Genomic DNA, 18,644 nt, shown 5'->3' with positions numbered 1-18,644 from the left:
TTGTCCTGTTCATCATGGTTCGGTTCAGTTTGTCTATACATCACCTCTTGGAGGGGAATAAGCAAGACGCTATTAAACCTAGTGAAAGAGGCAGCAAATCAGGCCTAAAGAAATAAGTGCTTTGCTTAGGTCATATAACAAATCAAGGGCAAAGATGTGGTGCCAGAACATAGGATTGAGTCCCAAAGCAAACATCTGTAGCATGTGTTGTCTCCCCAAGCCACGACTCTCTTTTGACCTAGAAAAAAGGAACATTAGTGGCAGAAAGACCAGATCAACCATTTCCTCTTATTGGTAGGGCTGATTTAATTAGGTGATGCTTTAGAGCTGTGGTCCCCAACCCCATAGCAGGCCATGGCCTGTTAGCCAGGCTGCACATCACTGCCTGAGCTCCACCTCCCCCTCCCCACCCCACCCCACCCTTATCCATGAAAAAATTGTCCTCCATGAAACCAGTCCCTGCTGCCAAAGAGGCTGGGGACTGCTACTTTAGAGGGTGCTGGAGGTAATAACCTCATCACCAGTGAAACAAACCCTGCCGCTGAAAGCCGAAGCAAGTGCTGTCTTGGGTTATTGCTGAGTTAATAGGAAACCTGTCGAGTTGCTGCCCTCCCAGAACGCCTGGGGACTAAGAATTTCAAAAGCTGAACAGAAGTAAAAACGTTTCTTTACCAGGAAGGCATGAAATGAAAACCAGAGGTGGCTAATTATTCGGGCAACATAATACAATCCAAAAGCAGAGACTAAAATGCTAAGGGTCGTACAGTCCCGAACACATGGGACTGTAGTCACGGGGGGCAGAAGGGGTTGAGGACCCTCTAAACGTCCCCTTGCAACTCCCTGAGAATGGGCTGGGCAAAGCGATGCCGACACTGGGAAGACGGCAGCACAGAACTGCACAGGACCCCAGAACGACGGCTGAGACACCTGCACTGTGCAGAGAAGTGCCTGACCAGGCACGAAGTAGGTGGCCTGTCCTGTGAGCTGCCTGTCGGTTTGGAAGAGGCACCCCCTCTGCCTGTAGTAGCCAAACATGGCCCTTACTGGGAATTTCTGAGACCTTCTGCAGCACAGATAGATAATAACTAGGCTTAAAGTGATTTTGTGGAACGAGAAAAGTAGGTCTCTAAACCTATTACAAAATTTAAAAATACACAGTTATAACCCTGCCGTAAGGCAGGAGATGGACTCAATCAACCTTGTGGTCTCTCTTCACCTCCACATTGCTGAGCCATGCAAACAATGCCGTGTTCATGGTAGACTCTCAGAAGACGTCTGGGTCTAATTTTCATCTGAACAGTCCCACATATTAGCAGTGGTTAATAAACACAGATCTTAAGCTGGTTCACATCAGTCATTACTAGGGGCAGTCCCATGAGGAACTGCAGGAGGAACACTGCTCCCCTGCTCCCCATTCTCCTCGGCAGCAGCTTCCGACAGCCTATGTCTTGACCTTGAGGGGTCCTTAGCTTTTCCACCAGCCGGAGCCTCGTAGCGGTGAGCAGTCTGACAGGCTGCTGACACTGCCTTGCACCAGGGCTTTGAAAATAAAATCAGCCTTTCCAGTTGCGAGGGAAAATACTCTCCCGCCAGCTGCTTTGCTGGGCGTGTCAGAAGATATTAAATCCTTAGTTTTGCCAAATACAAGTTACTGAAATTCAGAATAAATGGTAGTGCTACAAACCAAGGCTCTGCTATTTACCAAAAATGGAGTTGTTTGGCAGACGGTAGAGGGAGGGCTTGCAGGCCTCACTCGTTTGCATGGAGACAGTTACTACGTGAACACACACAATGTTTTCACATAAAAGATCCACCTGAACTCTAAGGGGGTCAAAATTTAAAACAAAACAAACAAAAAACTAGTTCTTTGTGTATGTGAACCTTGAAAACAGTGAAGGCCTCCCAGCTTCTACACTCCTCAGGCCCAGGGAAGAGAGGCTTATGAGGACGTGAACAAGCTACAGGATCTGTTTCTGCATTTTCTCTTTTCCTTCTGTTCCGCAGTAGATGCGGCGTAAGGCAACAGCCATGACCTTCACAACAGAAGGTGAAGGCCCAGGACGGGAGCCAGAATTCTTAGTTTAACTGTTAGTTCTGGCTGTTCCTTAATTTTTTGGAAAAAAGAAACCTCTGCAAGAAGACCAGCATAAATTAAATGTTGTATGTGCATGGCACTAAGCAAAATAAAAATAATGATCACCTGTATTTATTAACTATGTACCGAATATAAAAGATTCTGTTCCATTCTGTAATGTTAAGGCCAGAAGGGTGTTTAAGATTTCATTTCTATTCCTCTATTTAAGGCAAGGTCGTCACCTGAGGTTATTCTACGTTTTAGCTATGATGACTAAATCCTTTTAGACCCTCTGCAAAATTTAAATTGAAAGTCAAAGATGATCTAAAATAAACATTCTAAATCTTTTACTCAAATAAAATATTACCTTATCTGGAAGCCCAGTATATATTAATAAAACAGATGAAAGTGATATTGCTCTGTTCAAAGCAAGGTAGATGCCATGAATGGGTTCCTAGGAACCCCTGGAAGCCCACCCACGTGTGAAAACCACTGCTCTAAAAGAAAAATTGGCATCAGTTCCTCAAAAAAAGAAAGAATAGGGGCAAGGTTTTTTGTTTTTTTTTTTTGAGCCAGAGTCTTATTCTGTTGCCTGGGTAGAATTCAATGGTGTGATCATAGCTCACTGCAACCTCAAACTCCTGGGCTCAAGTGATTCTCTTACCTCCAGCTCCCAAGTATCTGGGACTACAGGTGTGCACCACCATGCCCAGTTAATTTTTTGTTCTGTTTTATCTTTTGTAGAGATGAAGGTCTCACTATGTTGCTCAGGCTGGTCTCAAACTCCTGGCCTCAAGCCATCCTGCCACCTCAGCCCTTCAAAGTGCTAGGATTACAGCCATGAGCCACCACGCCTGGCCTCCCCAGTCTTTCAAAAAAGCCACAAACTCCTCTCGAGTTTGTGATATTACTCATAGAAAGAAGAGGGGAGAGGGATGGTGAGATACAAGAGTGTAGTTGGTATCGAAGACCTAGAAAGAGAGTATGTATTTAGAGAGTTGTGAGTGATGTCTTTGTACTTGTACGTTAAATTTCAGGGAACACTACTACTGCCTTCCCCTTCCCCCTGGGAATCCTGCAAACTTCAGAGAGGCAGCGATGTTAGGCTTAGAGGTCGCTCAGAATCTGTGTGCTGGGCCCCTGCCATAGTGGAAGCCCAGAGCCCCACCGTCTACTTCTGGATGTCCCATGGTGCGGCTGCCCTAGACTAGGCTTTCTACTTGGCCTGAGACCACTTAAGTAACAACTGTTTTCCTTGCATTTGCACCAGCAGAAACAAGAGAAGACCTCTGACCGATCGTCGATGCTGGAGATGGAGAAACGGGTATGAGCATATCTCTTTTTCCCCTGTCTCATCTGTTCTTTCTGACTTTCTCTAACTTTGTTGTTCGTGCCAGTGGAAAAAGTTCGTCTTAAGAAGGCAGGAGTTCTGCCACATTCCATTCCCAGCTCGATGCTAAATTCTTTTCATCTGACTTTGAGCAGTAATTTGATTGCTAGTCCTCTTGGCTTCCTCAGATGGTCAGTACTTTCCACATACTCCAGTCCTAGGGTGGGAAGGTCCTTGGAAGGTCATCTTACACGCTGTTGTGCCTGTAGGCACGCACCCGTGACATATTTTGGTTTACTGTAAATCATCACTCACAGCCAAATTCAGGTGCAGGGGCTCCTTACCCTTCCCATCACCTTGAACAGAAAGGAGGCTTTCATTCTGTGAGATGTAAATATAGTCAAAAAAATAACAAAAGTTAAAAAAAAAAAAAAAAAAAAAAAAGGAGGCTTTTAGCAGGACCCTCTGCCATTGATTTAGGTCTCATGACTTGAAACATGAGCCAACACAGATTTTCACTCACTCCTTTGCCTGTGGGGAAGATTTCTGGTTCAATTGCTGACCTCTTCCGAACTACATGCAGAATATTATCCTGGGATTTTACATTCTTAGATTGGGAAAATTCAATTAAATTTATTGATGAACCCTAGCTTTGATTTGACCCTAGGGATATAGTATGTTACCACCTCTCCTGTTGTTGTCCATTTAATTTGGAAAGCAACTAAGTTTTATTATGTTTTATTCCTTTGGCCTGTAACCAAACCCCCTTGGTATCTCGATGTGTACCTCCTTACCATCTGCTCCCCACCATTAGAACAGAAGCTCCCTAGGAATTTAGGAGGAGCATTATTGAAGATAATGATGTCTTTTTGATAATGGAGAGCAAAGGCCCTAGTCACTCACAGTCATTTGGAATTCCATGAACTCTTCAACTTGCACAAAATAACTCGAAATACCCTGGTTCTTTGTGTATTAGCAAGTTGCTTCTCCATATATCTTCTAATTTTCTGATAGGAGATTTAGGTAATGTGATTTGTATCAATGAAGTAGCTCCATCCACAAGTGTGGGTCAGATAATGCTCAAATCTCCCCAGTAATGTTTGCCTGAGTCTGTAGACAAACCCTTTGACCCTGAAGCTGCTGGTCCTGTAGCAGCGAGGAGGCAGCATGTTGACTCCCTTCTGAATTCTTTAGATATTCAACAGTCTCACTGTTCCTAAACAGGAGAGGCGAGCCTTGGAGCGGAAAATGTCAGAAATGGAGGAAGAGATGAAGGTAGGAAGAGATTTTCTTTCTCTCTGTGTGCTTGTTCTCTGAATGCCGACCGAGACTGGACGTTTGAGCGTAGGTGTTTCCCCTCCAAATTTCACTACAAACTCAACAACCGCAAGAAGCAGTGATGGTGAGGAAGAGGTGAGCACCTCTCCCCGGCCATCTCAGGCTCTCACGGTGCACACAATGTCCACTGTAGCCACCTCAGAGGCCTTCTGGGAACAAATGCTGTCTTTGGTTTAAGGGGAGATCTTGTCAGGGTGCAGGCAGACCTGAGTTGAACTTTTAAGGTTTCTTAAACAATGTCTTCACCCTCCAGAGGCTGGATGGGGAGGCTGGAACAAGTTGTCCAGCTCTGCGGAGCCTCCCATTAGCTGCCTGGAGAAGCCTGAGCATGGCCAGAGGCTTCCTCCCTGCCACTCCTCCCTGCCCAGCCCTGAGCTGGGAGGAACTCAGACAGATTAGGTCATTCTGCAGTAGAATCAAAGTTTATTCACATTTGGTATCCTGCCCCAGTCCGTTTCCCCTGAAATGTTCAGGCATGCTTGGCACTCTTCCCCCAGAGTAAGATACACTTCACAGCCGACTGCTCTCCTCTCTGCCCTCACCATGACCTGCAGTGACCATCACCTCCATTAGCCACTTTAGAGGACAGCTGCCATCCTGAGCAGTCTGGAGTGCTGAGAACTGGCTGGCTGTCCACAGGAGTCAGTTGCTGCTGTGCAAGGGGGACATACAGAGCTGGTCAGGGTAGCCACCTGGATACGATTTGGGGGCGTCTGTGCCCACAGTCACTTTGCACTTGCTCAGCTTTTTCTTCTTTTTTCAAGGATCTTACTTTACTGGACATATGATGCCAGGCATTCATCTGCTGAAACATGGGTTTCTTTAGCTGGGAAACAGAAGCCCTGGGACAGTATTAGGCAGATCCCCACGTGTCTTTCTGTGAGCAAGCTACCCTAATGTGTACTTGGGGCACTTTGGGAGAGACATTTATTGTTCCATTGGCCTAAACAGGTTGGTTATTTACTGGGAAAAAAAAAACTTTTTGGGCCGGGTGCAGTGGCTCATGCCTGTAATCCTCTGGGAAGCACTCTGGGAGGCCGAGGCAGGAGGATCACTTGAGGTCAGGAGTTCAAGACCAGCCTGAGCAAGAGCAAGACCCCGTCTCTACTGGGAATAGAGAGAGGTGATCTGGACAGCTAAAAATATATATAGGAAAAAAATTAGCCAGGCATGGTGGTGCATGCCTGTGGTCCCAGCTACTCAGGAGGCTGAAGGCAAGAGGATTGCTCGAGCCCAGGAGTTTGAGGTTGCTGTGAGCTAGGCTGACGCCATGGCACTCCAGCCCGGGCAACAGAGTGAGACTCTGTTTAAAAAAAAATAAAACATAAAAACTTTCTTAAGACCTGACAAGGTCATAGTGCACACAAGATCCAGTGCTCATAATCCTGTTACTCTTTAAAATTCCAGAATGAAGGAGAAATGCCAAGCCCTGCCCCTGCATTCCCTACTCACCATCTGAAGGCTGTAACTGATAATACTCACATAGAATTCCAAGCGATGCCTGCTTATATCTCAAACACTTTAAATCTTCCAAGTTGATTCAAAGCAGCAAGAAGGAGAAATAAGTAGTTGATTCTCCTGAGATGACAGAACAGTGTGCCCAAACTGCATTAAACTTCTCCATCTTCCGGTTTTCCCATTCCCATCTCACTTAACCACACAGAAACATTCTCTTCCACTTAGAGCAGTGTGTTAGTAGGGCTAAACAGTTCTTTTTTCTTTTTTCTTTTTTTAAGAGACAGGGTCTCACTATGTGGCCCAGGCTAGACTCAAACTCCTGAGCTTAAGCAATCCCCCCACCTCAGCCTCCTGAGTAGCTGGGACTATAGGTGTGCGCCATGGCACTCAGATGAGCTAAACAGTTCTTGATGAATGAATATCCACAGCTCCTGGTTGCATGGGGGCCTCTCCATTTTTTAAACCCCCTGAGTTATACCATCTGTATTCTGTTGTTAGGCAGCTGTCAGTGATGCTTATTAAGAAATGGCTGATCTGGAGAATGTAAATGAGGCCAAAGCTGGTACCTTCCAGTGAGTACCCACAAGCCCTCAGCCAGCCTATATTCCCCCGTCGTGGAACTCTGTGTCACATGCAGGCCCACACACAAAGACTCAGAAAGTGTCCAAATTGGAGAAGTTGAGGTCCTTCTTTATTTCTGTTCCAGTTCTAAATTGGTGAGTACGGAAGCCCCTTCAGTGGTTCTAGTTGCTCTCGATCCTATCTATGGGTTGAGACAGGCTTACATATTCTCTCTCACTCCTTTTCCTATGAGGCTATGATTTCCTAAACTAGGTCATGAGTTCTTTTCTTTCCTCAACAGACATTTTAAAACATGGTGTTTGCTCTCCCCAGCCATAAGCTATTTGCCAAAAACTCTAAAATCGATTGTCTAAATTATCAAGTAGAGCCAGATCATGTCTATTTAGCCCCCAAACCAATAGCTGATTTGAAATCGATTTTTTTCTTTCTCTTTTATTTTTATTTTATTTTATTTTTTGAGACAGGGTCTCACTCTGTTGCCCAGGCTGGAGTGCAGTGGCATCAGCATAGCTCAGTGCAGCCTCAAATGATCCTCCTGCCTCGGCCTCCCAAAGTGCTGGGATTATAGGCATAAGCCACCATGCCCAGCCTGATTTGATTTTTTTTTTTTTTAGTTAAAAAAAATCCACTCATTCAGTCCATTGCCACTATTCTCCATTATCAATTACAAAGCCCAATGTAGAAGAAACACCTGTAAGCTCTGAAGCCCCCAAACACCATTGTAAATGAAAGCCTAATACCAGGTTTGCAAATCACCCAGCACCCCCGAGAGGACTAAGGCGGGGGAGCACAAGAGCCTCCCCAGTCATACTGGTTGGTTTCCCTTGTTCCTTCTTTGAAGGCAAAAACTTCAAATACACAGATATAAATATTATAAAATTGGTGTGAGTGGCCCTAAAGAAATCCAGTAAAATGCATATTTAGCTTTCAAGTTGTTCATCCAGACTATAGTTTATGGTGACCAACATCTAGAGTGATTAGTTGTCAAAATCTCTGTGTACTAGGAGCCAGCCAACAGTCCAGATAACCGTCTTGTCGAATCTGGGAGCCAGCAAAGCTTGGGGCCAGTTGGTCTCCACGTTTGTTATATATTCAGTTTATACAGACGCTCAAACCTCCTTGGAGCAATCAGTAGGGACCAGTTTGGGGGACTGATCTCCAGGGACCCCTTGAAAATAGAGTTAAATGCTCCAGGACATCAAGTGACTTCAGTGCCTATTTTTCTGTCTCTACGAAGTACGAAGGCCAGGTAAAATGGGGGCACTATGAGATGGGCTAACCCAGATGTATGTGTGGCTCTGTGGTGGTGAGATGGGTTGTGCCTTTCTGGCCTTTGCTTGGAAAGGTAAGTACTTGTGAATTCTCCCCGGGAGAAACTCTGCTCACATCCTGGATTTTGGGATAGGATTGTATGCCACCTTCTGACAGGTGTGCATGTCAGTGTGAGCTGCTGCAGGCCTGCACTTGGTCTTGGGATGTGCCCACGTCAGACCTGATTACTGCTGCATCTCCCTTCAGCCTCAGCCTCCTTGCCAGACCTTCTCCCTCCCTTTCCCAGGTCCTTGCATGAGACGGGCCCAACAGCCAATCCCCTTTTAGATTGGTCCTGGTGTTTTTATTTTACGTTGGAAATGTCACTTGCCAACCCTGCCCCTTATTCCTGCCCTGTTCCCTGCTCTCCTGTCCTCTCCTTGCCATGCCTTGTTTTCAGTACTGCCTCCTATAGAACATTCCACCAGATTGTTTCCTGCCTCTCTCCCTCGTGCTGATAACTTCCAAATTCTTCCACCTGATCTGCTTGTACTCACACGTTAGACTGAGTCGCTTTCATAGTTCATGTCTTTAATATCATTCCCTAGGAGGCAAGGACCACTTCATACAGTGACAATTAGTATGCGGAAATCTTTGGTCCAATGTCAACACCAAAGAAGGATGAGAGCCAGGGACTTTCCGTTGGTTCTTAAATTTGGTCCCTGCCCGTCTCTTTAAACTTTTCCATATACTGCACCATGGTCTCCCTCTTGTGTCCGCGCCGTGACCACGATGCTTACAGTGGGCAAAGAAGATTGCCCAGTTCACACCCTCCAGGGGCCACGTGGGACTGCGTGGCTGCCCTGCCTTTTTCCCAAGGTGGTCATTCTCTGTCTTTGGGAAAAGAGAGATTCCGCAGTTTGTCTCTGCTTGTTTTTCTTTTTCACTGTTGTTTTTTTTTTTTTTTTTTCTCCTCATGCTATGGTTTCATTTTTTTGCTGCTTCATCCCAAACAGCTACAGCTCCACTAACCTTTCATTCCTATCCTTCTCATCATGTGGGTATGAGAGACTTTGGTCTGATGCCTTGCCACCTTTCTGTAGTCATCACAACCCCTGGGATTGTCCACCTTCATCTATGAAACCCATTGCCATAACAAAATCATTTCCCTCCTCCCAAAGAGCTGATGACCTCGGTTTCAGGAGTAGTGCAGATGACCACTTAGGAAGGACAAGTACCAGAGTAGTCGGGCCTGTGATATAATTCCATTTATTGAAGTCTTTCGTCCCTTATGGGATATTAGGAAGAATATCTGTGGGCCAGTTATTCTGTTCCGTTGCAACACTGACAAGTAGTAAGGGCTGGACTAGCACATTGGTCCGGCCAGATTCCATTATCGATGAACATTTATGGTTTCTCCAGCTTTTGTGCACAGCTATAATTTCCCGAGCGTGAGTCTGTTCATGATACACCTGTAAGCGGCTCCCAGCGTCTGCATGACCTGGGACAAAGAGAGCACAATTAGCTGTGACTTTCATGATGCATATAATCATATATAGTAGGTCAGAGGCAGGTTAGCAGTTCTTAGGCCCTGGAGCAAGCTCTCCGGACTGCAGAGAACTGGCGGGTTAATGAAGCTTCCTGCAAAGCAGGTTAGAGGACCATTATTTTGGTATGTGTCACTTCAGCCTTCTAAACAGTACATGCCCTATACAAAAAAAAAAAAAAAAATGCTTAAATAACAGACCTCTCTTTTATTTTCCATGCTTTGTTTTTAAAAATAAAAAATAAATGAGGTATGAGAAGAGCCCAGAAAGAAAAAAGTCGGGGGTAAGGGACCAAGTATAGGGAGAAGAGGAGAGGAAGAGAGAGAGAAAGTGGCAGCAGCTGGATTTAGGAACACACACAGTCCTCACTCCAGTCCCAGTGATGATGAAGGGTGGTCCCTGAGGCTGCGGCTCAACCATGTTAATGGGCTTCAGAAGGCTCCAAACCGCACGGTGGGCACGGTGGGCTGTCATCTCGGCAGCGATCCACATGTGCTTTTTGCGACCCTGGTGGTCACATGGCTGACCTCCAGCATGTTTAGGCCTTAGCCAAGAATCTCCGACAAGCTCTCCCCTCCCTAATGCTTCTCTCTATCATCCCTCCCTCCTCACCACACCCCCATTTGCTCTAATGACCCCTGCCTTTCTCATTTCCTTTCTTGCATGCAAACTAAAAACAAAAACAGAAAGTCACGTGATTTCTTTGTTCCACTTTTTTCTCCTCTGGTCTGTCTTGTCTCTCTCTGTCTTGTCTGTCTGTCCCCTTCATGTCTCACTCTCTACAGAACCTCCACCAGCTAAAACAGATTCAAACCTTGAAGCAGATGAACGAGCAACTGCAGGCTGAGAACAGGGCCCTAACCCGAGTGGTGGCCAGACTCTCGGAGTCCGTCGAGTCCTCGGACACCCAGGAGCTCTAGTTCTTGCCCCTCCTCTCCACCTCACTTCCCTCCTCTACTACTCCAGGCAGGTTCAGTCTTCTTGTTGGTCCCAGACGCTCTGGGCTCATCCCCTCCATCAGAGCCTCCGCATGCAGGTTCCTGTACAGTGTGGTCATCTGCAGATGGAAGGAGCCGGGACCGAGACCGTAGAATGGGACATAACAGCCTAGGTCAAGGGAGACAGTGGGGACACCTCGCCTGGGCTGGGGCTTATTTGGTAAGGTCACCACATTACCTTCTCTCCCCGAGAGACCGAGTAGGGATTTGCTTACTCAGCTACACACAGGCACGCACGTGAACGTGCTCACAGCACACTCATTGCATTGGTGGGGTCATTGCCAAATGGAGGTGGAGCTTTCTCAGTCAACAGCAATCCTAGTGCAACCTGCTCCCCTGGAGCAATTGAGGTTAGTTCTGGGCCCCAAACTGTTTCTGGGCCTGGGGCAGGGACTCTCGACGCTGGCTGCACATGAGAAACACCCGGGAGCCTTTAACCTACACCAGTGCCTGGGCCCATCCCCAGAGAATCGGTGGTCTGGGTTGAGACCCAGGTATCAGCGTTTTTTCAAAGCTCTCTTGCTGATTCTTTTGTGCAGCCACGGTTGAGAACCACAGCCCTTTGGATACAGACAGATAAATCCTCACAGCTGAAACTTGCTGGACGGAGCGGGCTGGAGCTCTTCTGGCCGAGCTCTACAACCAGCAAACACATTCTCTATCCCACCCCTGGAGCAGAATTTGATAAGCACTCTTTACCTCCTTCTGCAGTAGTCTTTGCTTTCTTCTCTTCCTTGGTAGGCATTCCTCTGATCCCTGTTACAAATCTCAGGCCCCTAGGGCTGAGCCTCTCCCTGCCCCAAGTGTGTGGACCGCAAGGCAGAACACAGCCAGGCCCTTCCTGATGGGACCAGCTTTGCAAAGGAGATGCCAGGCAAGAGAGCAAGAGAGCAGGGGTTTATTTTCACCTGAGAACCAGAATGTGTTTTTGGCAAACTGGAGCCTTTCCCTGGCTGTGGATCTGAAAGATGAGCTTACAGACAACTTGTTTTTCCATCCCAATATGGTGTGATGGGGTCTCTGAAATGAGTTTTTAATTTGCAGCAACAATCTAATTAGCCCTGACCAGGGCCTGTTCTTTTTTCTGCCTATTTGCTTTTGCCTTCAGGGTCAGTAGTTGGAAACTAATATCCACTAGAACTGAAGCACCCAAATTACCGTAAGGGCTGAGCTAATATCCTGCTATCACAGGCAGAAAGAAAATTGAAAGGGAAGTTCTACTATGGCCCGGCAGTAAGAAGCCGCTGTTGGTTAGGTCCAAACTCCATGCTTTAAAGTTAGCCTCAAGATTCCTGGAAAATTTGACTTGGGGTGAACTAGGGACCCCCAAAAGATGTTTTGGGATTTTTTAGTTTCCTCCTTTGTTGCAAGATAGTACAAGGATATGAGGCAAAACTAGATCTCATGCTCTCAGTAGTTAACAACCGTGATAACAGTTACCATTTATTAAGGCCTGTGCTGAATGCTTCATATGATTTTTCTCATTTATTCCCCAAAATAATCATTGTACATATGAAAAAAAACTGAGTCACAGATTAAGTAACTTGCCCAAGATCACTCGGAGAGTAAGTGGTAGAACCAAAATTCACACCCCATGTGTCGGGTTCCCGAGTCCAAGCTTTAGGCCACGATAATGCTGTCTGCATAGTTGGCACGGAGTTTTAGCTGTTTGCTAAGAATACAGCCTAAACAATGTAAGAAGAATCTATTGAGCAACTACAGTGTGGCCCCAGCATTGCAGCCGAGGGAGGAAGAGCGAGCAGCATTCTGCTTTCTCAGCAGTCTGACTTCTCTCTCAAAGGCTTACTTCCAGAGAGCCATTTACCTACCAAAAGATTCTGCCACTGTAAAGAAAGCCATTGCCTGGTACATGACTTTCTATTGCAGGGGTCAGCAAACTATCACCCAGTATGGCCCATGAGTCATACAAATAGTCAAAAACTAAATCAAACGAAGAATAATATTTTATGACACATGAAAATTACATGGAATTCACATTCCATGTGTCCAAAAATAAAGTTTTATTGGACCTGAATCACGTTCATTTGTTCACTGTGACCATGTCTGTGGGTGGTTTAGTGCTGCAGCCGCAGAGTTGAGTAGTTGCAGCAGAGACTGTTCGGCCTGCAAACGCTGAGGTATCTGCCGTCTGGCCCTTTATAGGAAAAGCTCGCCGACCCCTGCCTAGAGGAAGGATGAGTTAACTAAACCAAACAGGCAGTGTGATCAAGAGATTTTGCCCACTTTCTGTTAATTAATAGTCCCCTGGAGAAATCATCTTACCTCAGTACAGAGAGCAAGCCAACGAAACATAACGGGACTCACTTCCCGTGTCGTTGGAAGCAAGGCAGCTTGGGCACGACTCCTTCCCAGTCCCTCTCACCCTACAGCTGGCCTTGCCCTTGGTCTCTGAAGCTTCAGGACCCCTACACCCTCTTCCTCTTTAACACATTCCTCATCGAAGCCTGTAAGAAGTAATATTTGAGAACACGTGTACTTAACTTTATTTGTCCAAGGCATCAAACTGAGTTACGCTGGAAATTTAGAAATGAAGAAGCTGAGGTCCAGAGAGTTAAAATGATAAAGCTTTGTTAAGCCTCATACTTACATAGTACTTTCACATGTGTTCTTATTTAATTATTCCTTAACTTCAAGTGAGTATCAGGTAACAGTGTTCACTTACCCCTCTCTTTTGAGAGTGAAGTTTAGGAGGCTTTTCCCCCCTTGACTTCTACATTCCACTTCTTAGACTTCTTGACACTCCCTTAAGATGGCAGTTATAGCATGCCGCAGCTGTGAAATTGCCTTGTCCAATTTTTTTTTCAAGGATTTGTGTTCTTAATGTGGAAATAAATCACCAAAGCTCCATGAGTTGTTTGTACATTTAAAAAAAAAAAAAAAAAAAAAGGCAGCTCAGTTCTGATTTGATGAGCTGCTGAGCAGGGAAATGTAACCCATTGCCATACATAGCTTCTTCCCGCCTATGGCGCCCTGTTGTGGAAATACAGCTTTCAGTCCCGTGGATGCCCGGGCTGCAGGCCCCAGGAAGAGGCAGTAAAGAGCAGATGGGACAGTGGAAACATGAGGCCACTCTGGGCTTCTTTTTTCTCAAAATCTTACTGAAATGAGTTTCTGAGCACTCAGCTCTGGTAGGCAGGGCTGCAGGGAGAGAGGCGTGGAGGGGGAGGGCAGCCTGAGCTGCCTTGATTGAATTAGAGGCAGGAAAGGCGGGTCAAAGCACTGAAACTCTTGGTACTTTCTAAAAAATTTAATCTCCTAAATGTTCTCCTGGATCTTGAATTTTATATATATTTTCTGGATTAAAGTCTTGTTAGCAAAGTTTGTAGACTATTTGCCAGCTCCCCCACATTCTTGGGAAAACTCACAGCGGTGGCAGAAATCCTCAGGATCGCACAGCTCGTTGTGCATGTCAACATGCTTCCACATCTGTTACCTCCCGTGGGCCTCACGGAGTCCCCACTTTGTGAGGGAGTAGGACAGGGATTATTGTTCTTCCCCCCCCCACCCCCCGCAAGTGTGCAATGAGGTTAATTGAGGAAGGGTAAGATACGTTCACCACGGACGATGGACAGGCCCCCGGTCGTAACAAAAGGCTCTTGTTCTTACATAGATTAAAGAAAAAAATAGAAACGCAGAGAAATCCTGTGATCTGCCTAAAGTAATAGCGATCATTGATGACAATGACAATGCTGGAATTTCAGTGTCTGGGCTACAAAAGTTTTTGGTGTGTTGTCTTCACCCCACCCCACCTATAATGAAAGAATAAGTTTTTAGAGTCAGGCACACATGGGTTCAATGTTAGCTTTACCATTTAATAGCTGAGTGCCTTGGCCTAGTAATGGAATTCATTTCCTCACTTGTAGAAATAAGAATAACAACTGTACCGGTCTCACGAGGCACCAGTGAGACCCTCTAGCACTGTGCCTTCCACGTTAGAGATACTCAATAGTGTTTTCCTTTTGTTTCCCTGATAGAAATTCTTGATGTATCTGTGGTGCAGATACATATATTTTTAATACATAATTTAACCTGCATCTTCCCTGAGAGACTGAGGAAACAAAGATTATATTACTTAAGGTACAGTTAGGTGTTCTAAGTGGTTTAATAGAGCCAGAGCTAGAAGTAAACAGGCCTCATAACACCTCATGCCAGGTCATCCTTTACTGGGGCCACTGCCTGTCACTAGGGTCCTGTAGGTTTAAATGACTAATCAGAGGACATCTGAACTGAGCAGACGTGGGTATAGACTTCTGTAGACTTCATAGTGGAGATGTACTTACTCTCTAACCTAAATCTCTCTGCCAACAGGGCCCACATATAAACTGTGCCCTTATCAACATCCTATTAGGATTTTCTTAGATGTACAACATAGCTGTCAAAGTGCCTGATCACATAATAAAGACTGGGATATCCAGGCTGGAACTTGAGGCTGTTATTTTTCCTTTCGTACGTCGGACAACAGTATGTGTAAGAATCCAAGATGGCAGAACTGATAGACTCCATTCTCTTCCCTTCCCTGCCCTGCAAGCATCTATTTCCTGGAATTACGACACCATCCCCTAAAACTGCTGATAAAGCCTCTTGTATTCCTTGATCAATGGGGAAGCTTTGGGGAGAGTTAAATACTTGCCTGGTGTTCACTGTACTTCACAGCTCTGAGAATGTAATTGTGAGTTTTCTGGGTTTTAGTGGTCGAAAGTGGGTATGTGTAGTATGACCAGTGAGAATTTTGGTGCACTGAAGACACCAAGGGGAAGACCCTTGAATCATATCATGCACGTGGCAGGAAAGCCGGGGTCTGCCCCTGTAGCCTGCTTTCTGATTTGTGATGGGGTGTGAAGCAGTGTCCTCCTTTAGCTCTTTCAGTTGGCCACGCCCTCCCCACTCCTTTCTGAATTCTTTCCCTATGTCCTCACCAGCCCACTTTGGCACTCTCCCCAATTTCCCGAGACTAGAGGTGAGTCCAAGGACAAGAGCAACTGAAAGTAGAATGAGAGGATATACAGTGTGGCATGTGAGGCCTGCATGCCAATAATAAGCTATTACTGCTCAATATGCTAGTTCAAAAGACGGAGGGGCTATGGTCTCCCCAAATGTTAACATTACCAGCTCAATGCATAGGAAGACTCGAGGGCATTTCATCCCTGGGAGAAGGGGTGGTGACAGTTTGTTCCATGCACCCTCTCAGAAGGCCCTGCTCACCGGGCTGGCCTGGCCAGGGAGGGCAGAGGAGGGGATCCCGCCAGGCTCTAACACACCTTTCCCTCTGTCACCCTACAGGTGTTAACAGAACTGAAATCTGACAACCAGAGGCTGAAAGATGAAAATGGTGCCCTCATCAGAGTCATCAGCAAACTGTCTAAATAGACTGGGCTCCGGATCTAAGAGGGAGGGAAGGGACAGCATTTGCTGCCCCCGCCTCTCCTTTCCAGCCCTTGCCTTCCAACCAAAGAAGTGGATGTTTTGGTGGAAGGACACTGTTTTCTGACCCTCCTCAGTCACCTCTGCACTGTACATTTTCTCTGCACTCTCAGTGCCCTGTCCCTCTCACGCCCCCACCCCGAGTTTTATGACAGTTTTAATTGAAGCATGATTGTGATCATTTGAGCCATCTGGAGAAGGCTTTGGGGAGTACACCAGGCTCAGCCGTGGCCCCCCAGCTTCCTGCTGCTCAGCTGCTTTGTCCACATTGGATTTGGTTCAAACATGTAAGCACCCACGCCCGTGCTCCTCAGCTTTTACACTGACCCCGTGTCCTCTGATTCAGGTGAGTCTTGCGGCGGCCACTCTGGATCCTGTTTGCGATCCCAAGAGAAACAGCAGGATGTGGCGTTAATCATCAGGCAGCCTCTGGAGCTGTGTTTCTATTAGTGACGGTGACAGTGTGTCAGTGACTCTGCGTTGAGGCTCTCTAATCTTCACCTCTCAGGAACCGACTTATTTTTATTTTTTTCTATCAACAACCCAGTAACATCCCTGACTAGTCTTAATCCCTATTCCTCCCTCGCGTCCGGCCCTTTCTCCAAGACCGAGCTGGCCCTGGCTTCATTGATTCCTTTCCTGTCTTGTGTTTTCCTCCCTGCCCCAGCCCTCGCTCGGTGGTGGAACGGAGCACCTGGCCTCGGCCATCGTGGAAAATCGTTATTCTGGAGACTAGAAAATCATGACTCTGGTGCCTTAGTGGCGGCACCACCAGCCCTCCCACTTACCTTCCCCCTGCAAAGTGACTTTCTGGATTAGAACGTCTGGGCTCTGAATACCCCGATCTGCCTTGCTTCCCTCCGACCTTGTTTTCTTCTCTTCCCTCTGGCACCTGCTCCCAATGAGAAATGAAGTCAGTCTAAGGAAGAAGGAGAGGTGTGAGGATAGATCGCTGGGGGACGGTCTAGAGAGTGGTGCAGGCTAGAAAGACACATGTGATGGAAGTGTAGTATTTGAGGACACGTGCAACCTGGTGACAAAGAAGACAGAAAACAGCAGCCCATTGTGTTGCAGGAATGGTGGTGAATTTGATTGTTTCTGGTGGTTAGATTCAGGGGAGAGACATTTGCTTTCCTGGAAGCTAACTAGAAATGATGCTTAACAGAGGTGTGAAGGAAGGAGGTACTTTCAAGCCACTGATGAGAGTCATGGAATTGAGAGTGGTGAGGGCCAGAGGTCACGTGGTCCAGCTTTCTAGTGTTGTGTCACAGGGCGCCCCGCTTCCAGAGCTTTGACCCAGGATTGGGCGCCTCTGGGGGCTGTGCGTTTATTACTGGAAAGTTGGGCAGCTCTATAAGCAGAGGGTGTTTCCTAATAGGAGCTGAAGTCAGCCTGTGGCTTTTCCCCGAGTCCAGATCCCCGCTTTGCGGCTCTTCCACACGACAGCCCTTCCGACAGGTGCATGGCTGGTGCCCCTCGCCTTGCCGCCCGAGCCGCCGTCCGCCTTGGCCTTTCAGTCCCTCTCACAGGCCTGCTCCTCCTGCCTGTCGCTTCTCCTCTAGACAAAAACTGCCTTTTAAAATATCATGCCCAGCCCTGGACAGAATGCACTATAAATCCAGCACAAAATCAAACCGTTAGTTCTTAATGACCCCACATTAATACTTGTAGTATTTTCTTTTTGTGGAAGTTTTATTCCTTGGTTCATTCTGAGCGTGCAGGTCATTGAAATCCTCATCGTTGTAGGGTTGCCGGTGATACTCGGTGTTTGGAATGGTCCATTCTCCTAACATACACCACCACTGTCTGTCAGTTTCTGTCCTGAAAGTGACAGCCCAGTTCCCCGTGGGCCTCTGGAACATCCCACGCTCCCAGTTCCAGAATGGGAGATCTGTCTCCCGTGGCAAAACCCCATTTTTTAGAGTATACAGAAGTCTCTCCTCCATTTCCAGCCATGTGAGAAGCTCCTACTATTTGGGGACTTTGTATTATCATCGGGGTGTTGTGTGCTCAGGTCTCAGGGAATTCGAAATGAGAGTCAGAAGTTCCGTCTCTTCCACCACGAGCATTTGCTTCACTCCAGGGAGGGGAAATCAGTCGGCGTTGACTGACTCTCGCGACACAGTCTGGATATGGGGGAACCAGGGAGTCACGCCTGCCTCTCAGGTCTTGACCCTCCTCCGTTCGACAGACCAGGTAGAGGGGTTACCGAGAGTTCCCTCGGATCTGTGTGTGCCTTTCCAAAGTGTGGGAGGCTGTCAGGACCCTGAGGCTGGTGTCACGCCTCTGCTGCTCCACGTGCCCGTTCACGGTAAAACATGACTTTTCTTGCCAGAAAGTCTTCATTGTGACAGGAAGTGTATAAGCTTTCCAATCTCAGGAATACTGGATTCTATGGCCAAGAGCTCATGAAAGTATAAACCATCCTAGGTGTAATTTCAGGTACTTTCTCTTATGCAATTAATTTTATTAGATAAACTCCAAATTCTGGTCTCGCCCCAGAGATAAAATACCATTCCTTCACAGCCATAGTGGCCGGAGCCCCACGAGGTGATGGTTACAGGTCGTCTAGCAGCCAGCAGCTCTCTCTGGCACTGGCGTCAGCCTGTCGCTCTCTCCCTGCG

At 46.8% G+C, this 18,644-nt stretch overlaps 1 protein-coding gene across 3 annotated transcripts in view; it reads left to right on the top strand.

Moving 5' to 3' along the window:
- Positions 1 to 18,182, top strand: part of PPP1R12B (protein phosphatase 1 regulatory subunit 12B) — a 171,581-nt gene extending 153,399 nt beyond the window's left edge. For 2 of the 3 annotated variants that reach the window (XM_069459707.1, XM_069459705.1), the window contains 3 exons: positions 3,345 to 3,398; positions 4,629 to 4,679; positions 15,880 to 18,182. In XM_069459707.1, coding sequence (XP_069315808.1) covers positions 3,345 to 3,398; positions 4,629 to 4,679; positions 15,880 to 15,966 — 192 coding nt within the window. In that variant the 3' untranslated portion in view covers positions 15,967 to 18,182. Of the gene's footprint in view, positions 1 to 3,344; positions 3,399 to 4,628; positions 4,680 to 10,365; positions 10,501 to 15,879 lie in introns of those variants that run through there. The other variant, XM_069459706.1, reaches the window with a different exon arrangement.
- Positions 18,183 to 18,644: the final 462 nt, after the last annotated feature.

Source organism: Eulemur rufifrons, chromosome 27 (assembly GCF_041146395.1).
Source record: "Eulemur rufifrons isolate Redbay chromosome 27, OSU_ERuf_1, whole genome shotgun sequence".
Lineage (NCBI taxonomy): Eukaryota > Metazoa > Chordata > Mammalia > Primates > Lemuridae > Eulemur > Eulemur rufifrons.
This window is presented reverse-complemented; position numbering and strand designations above follow the sequence as displayed.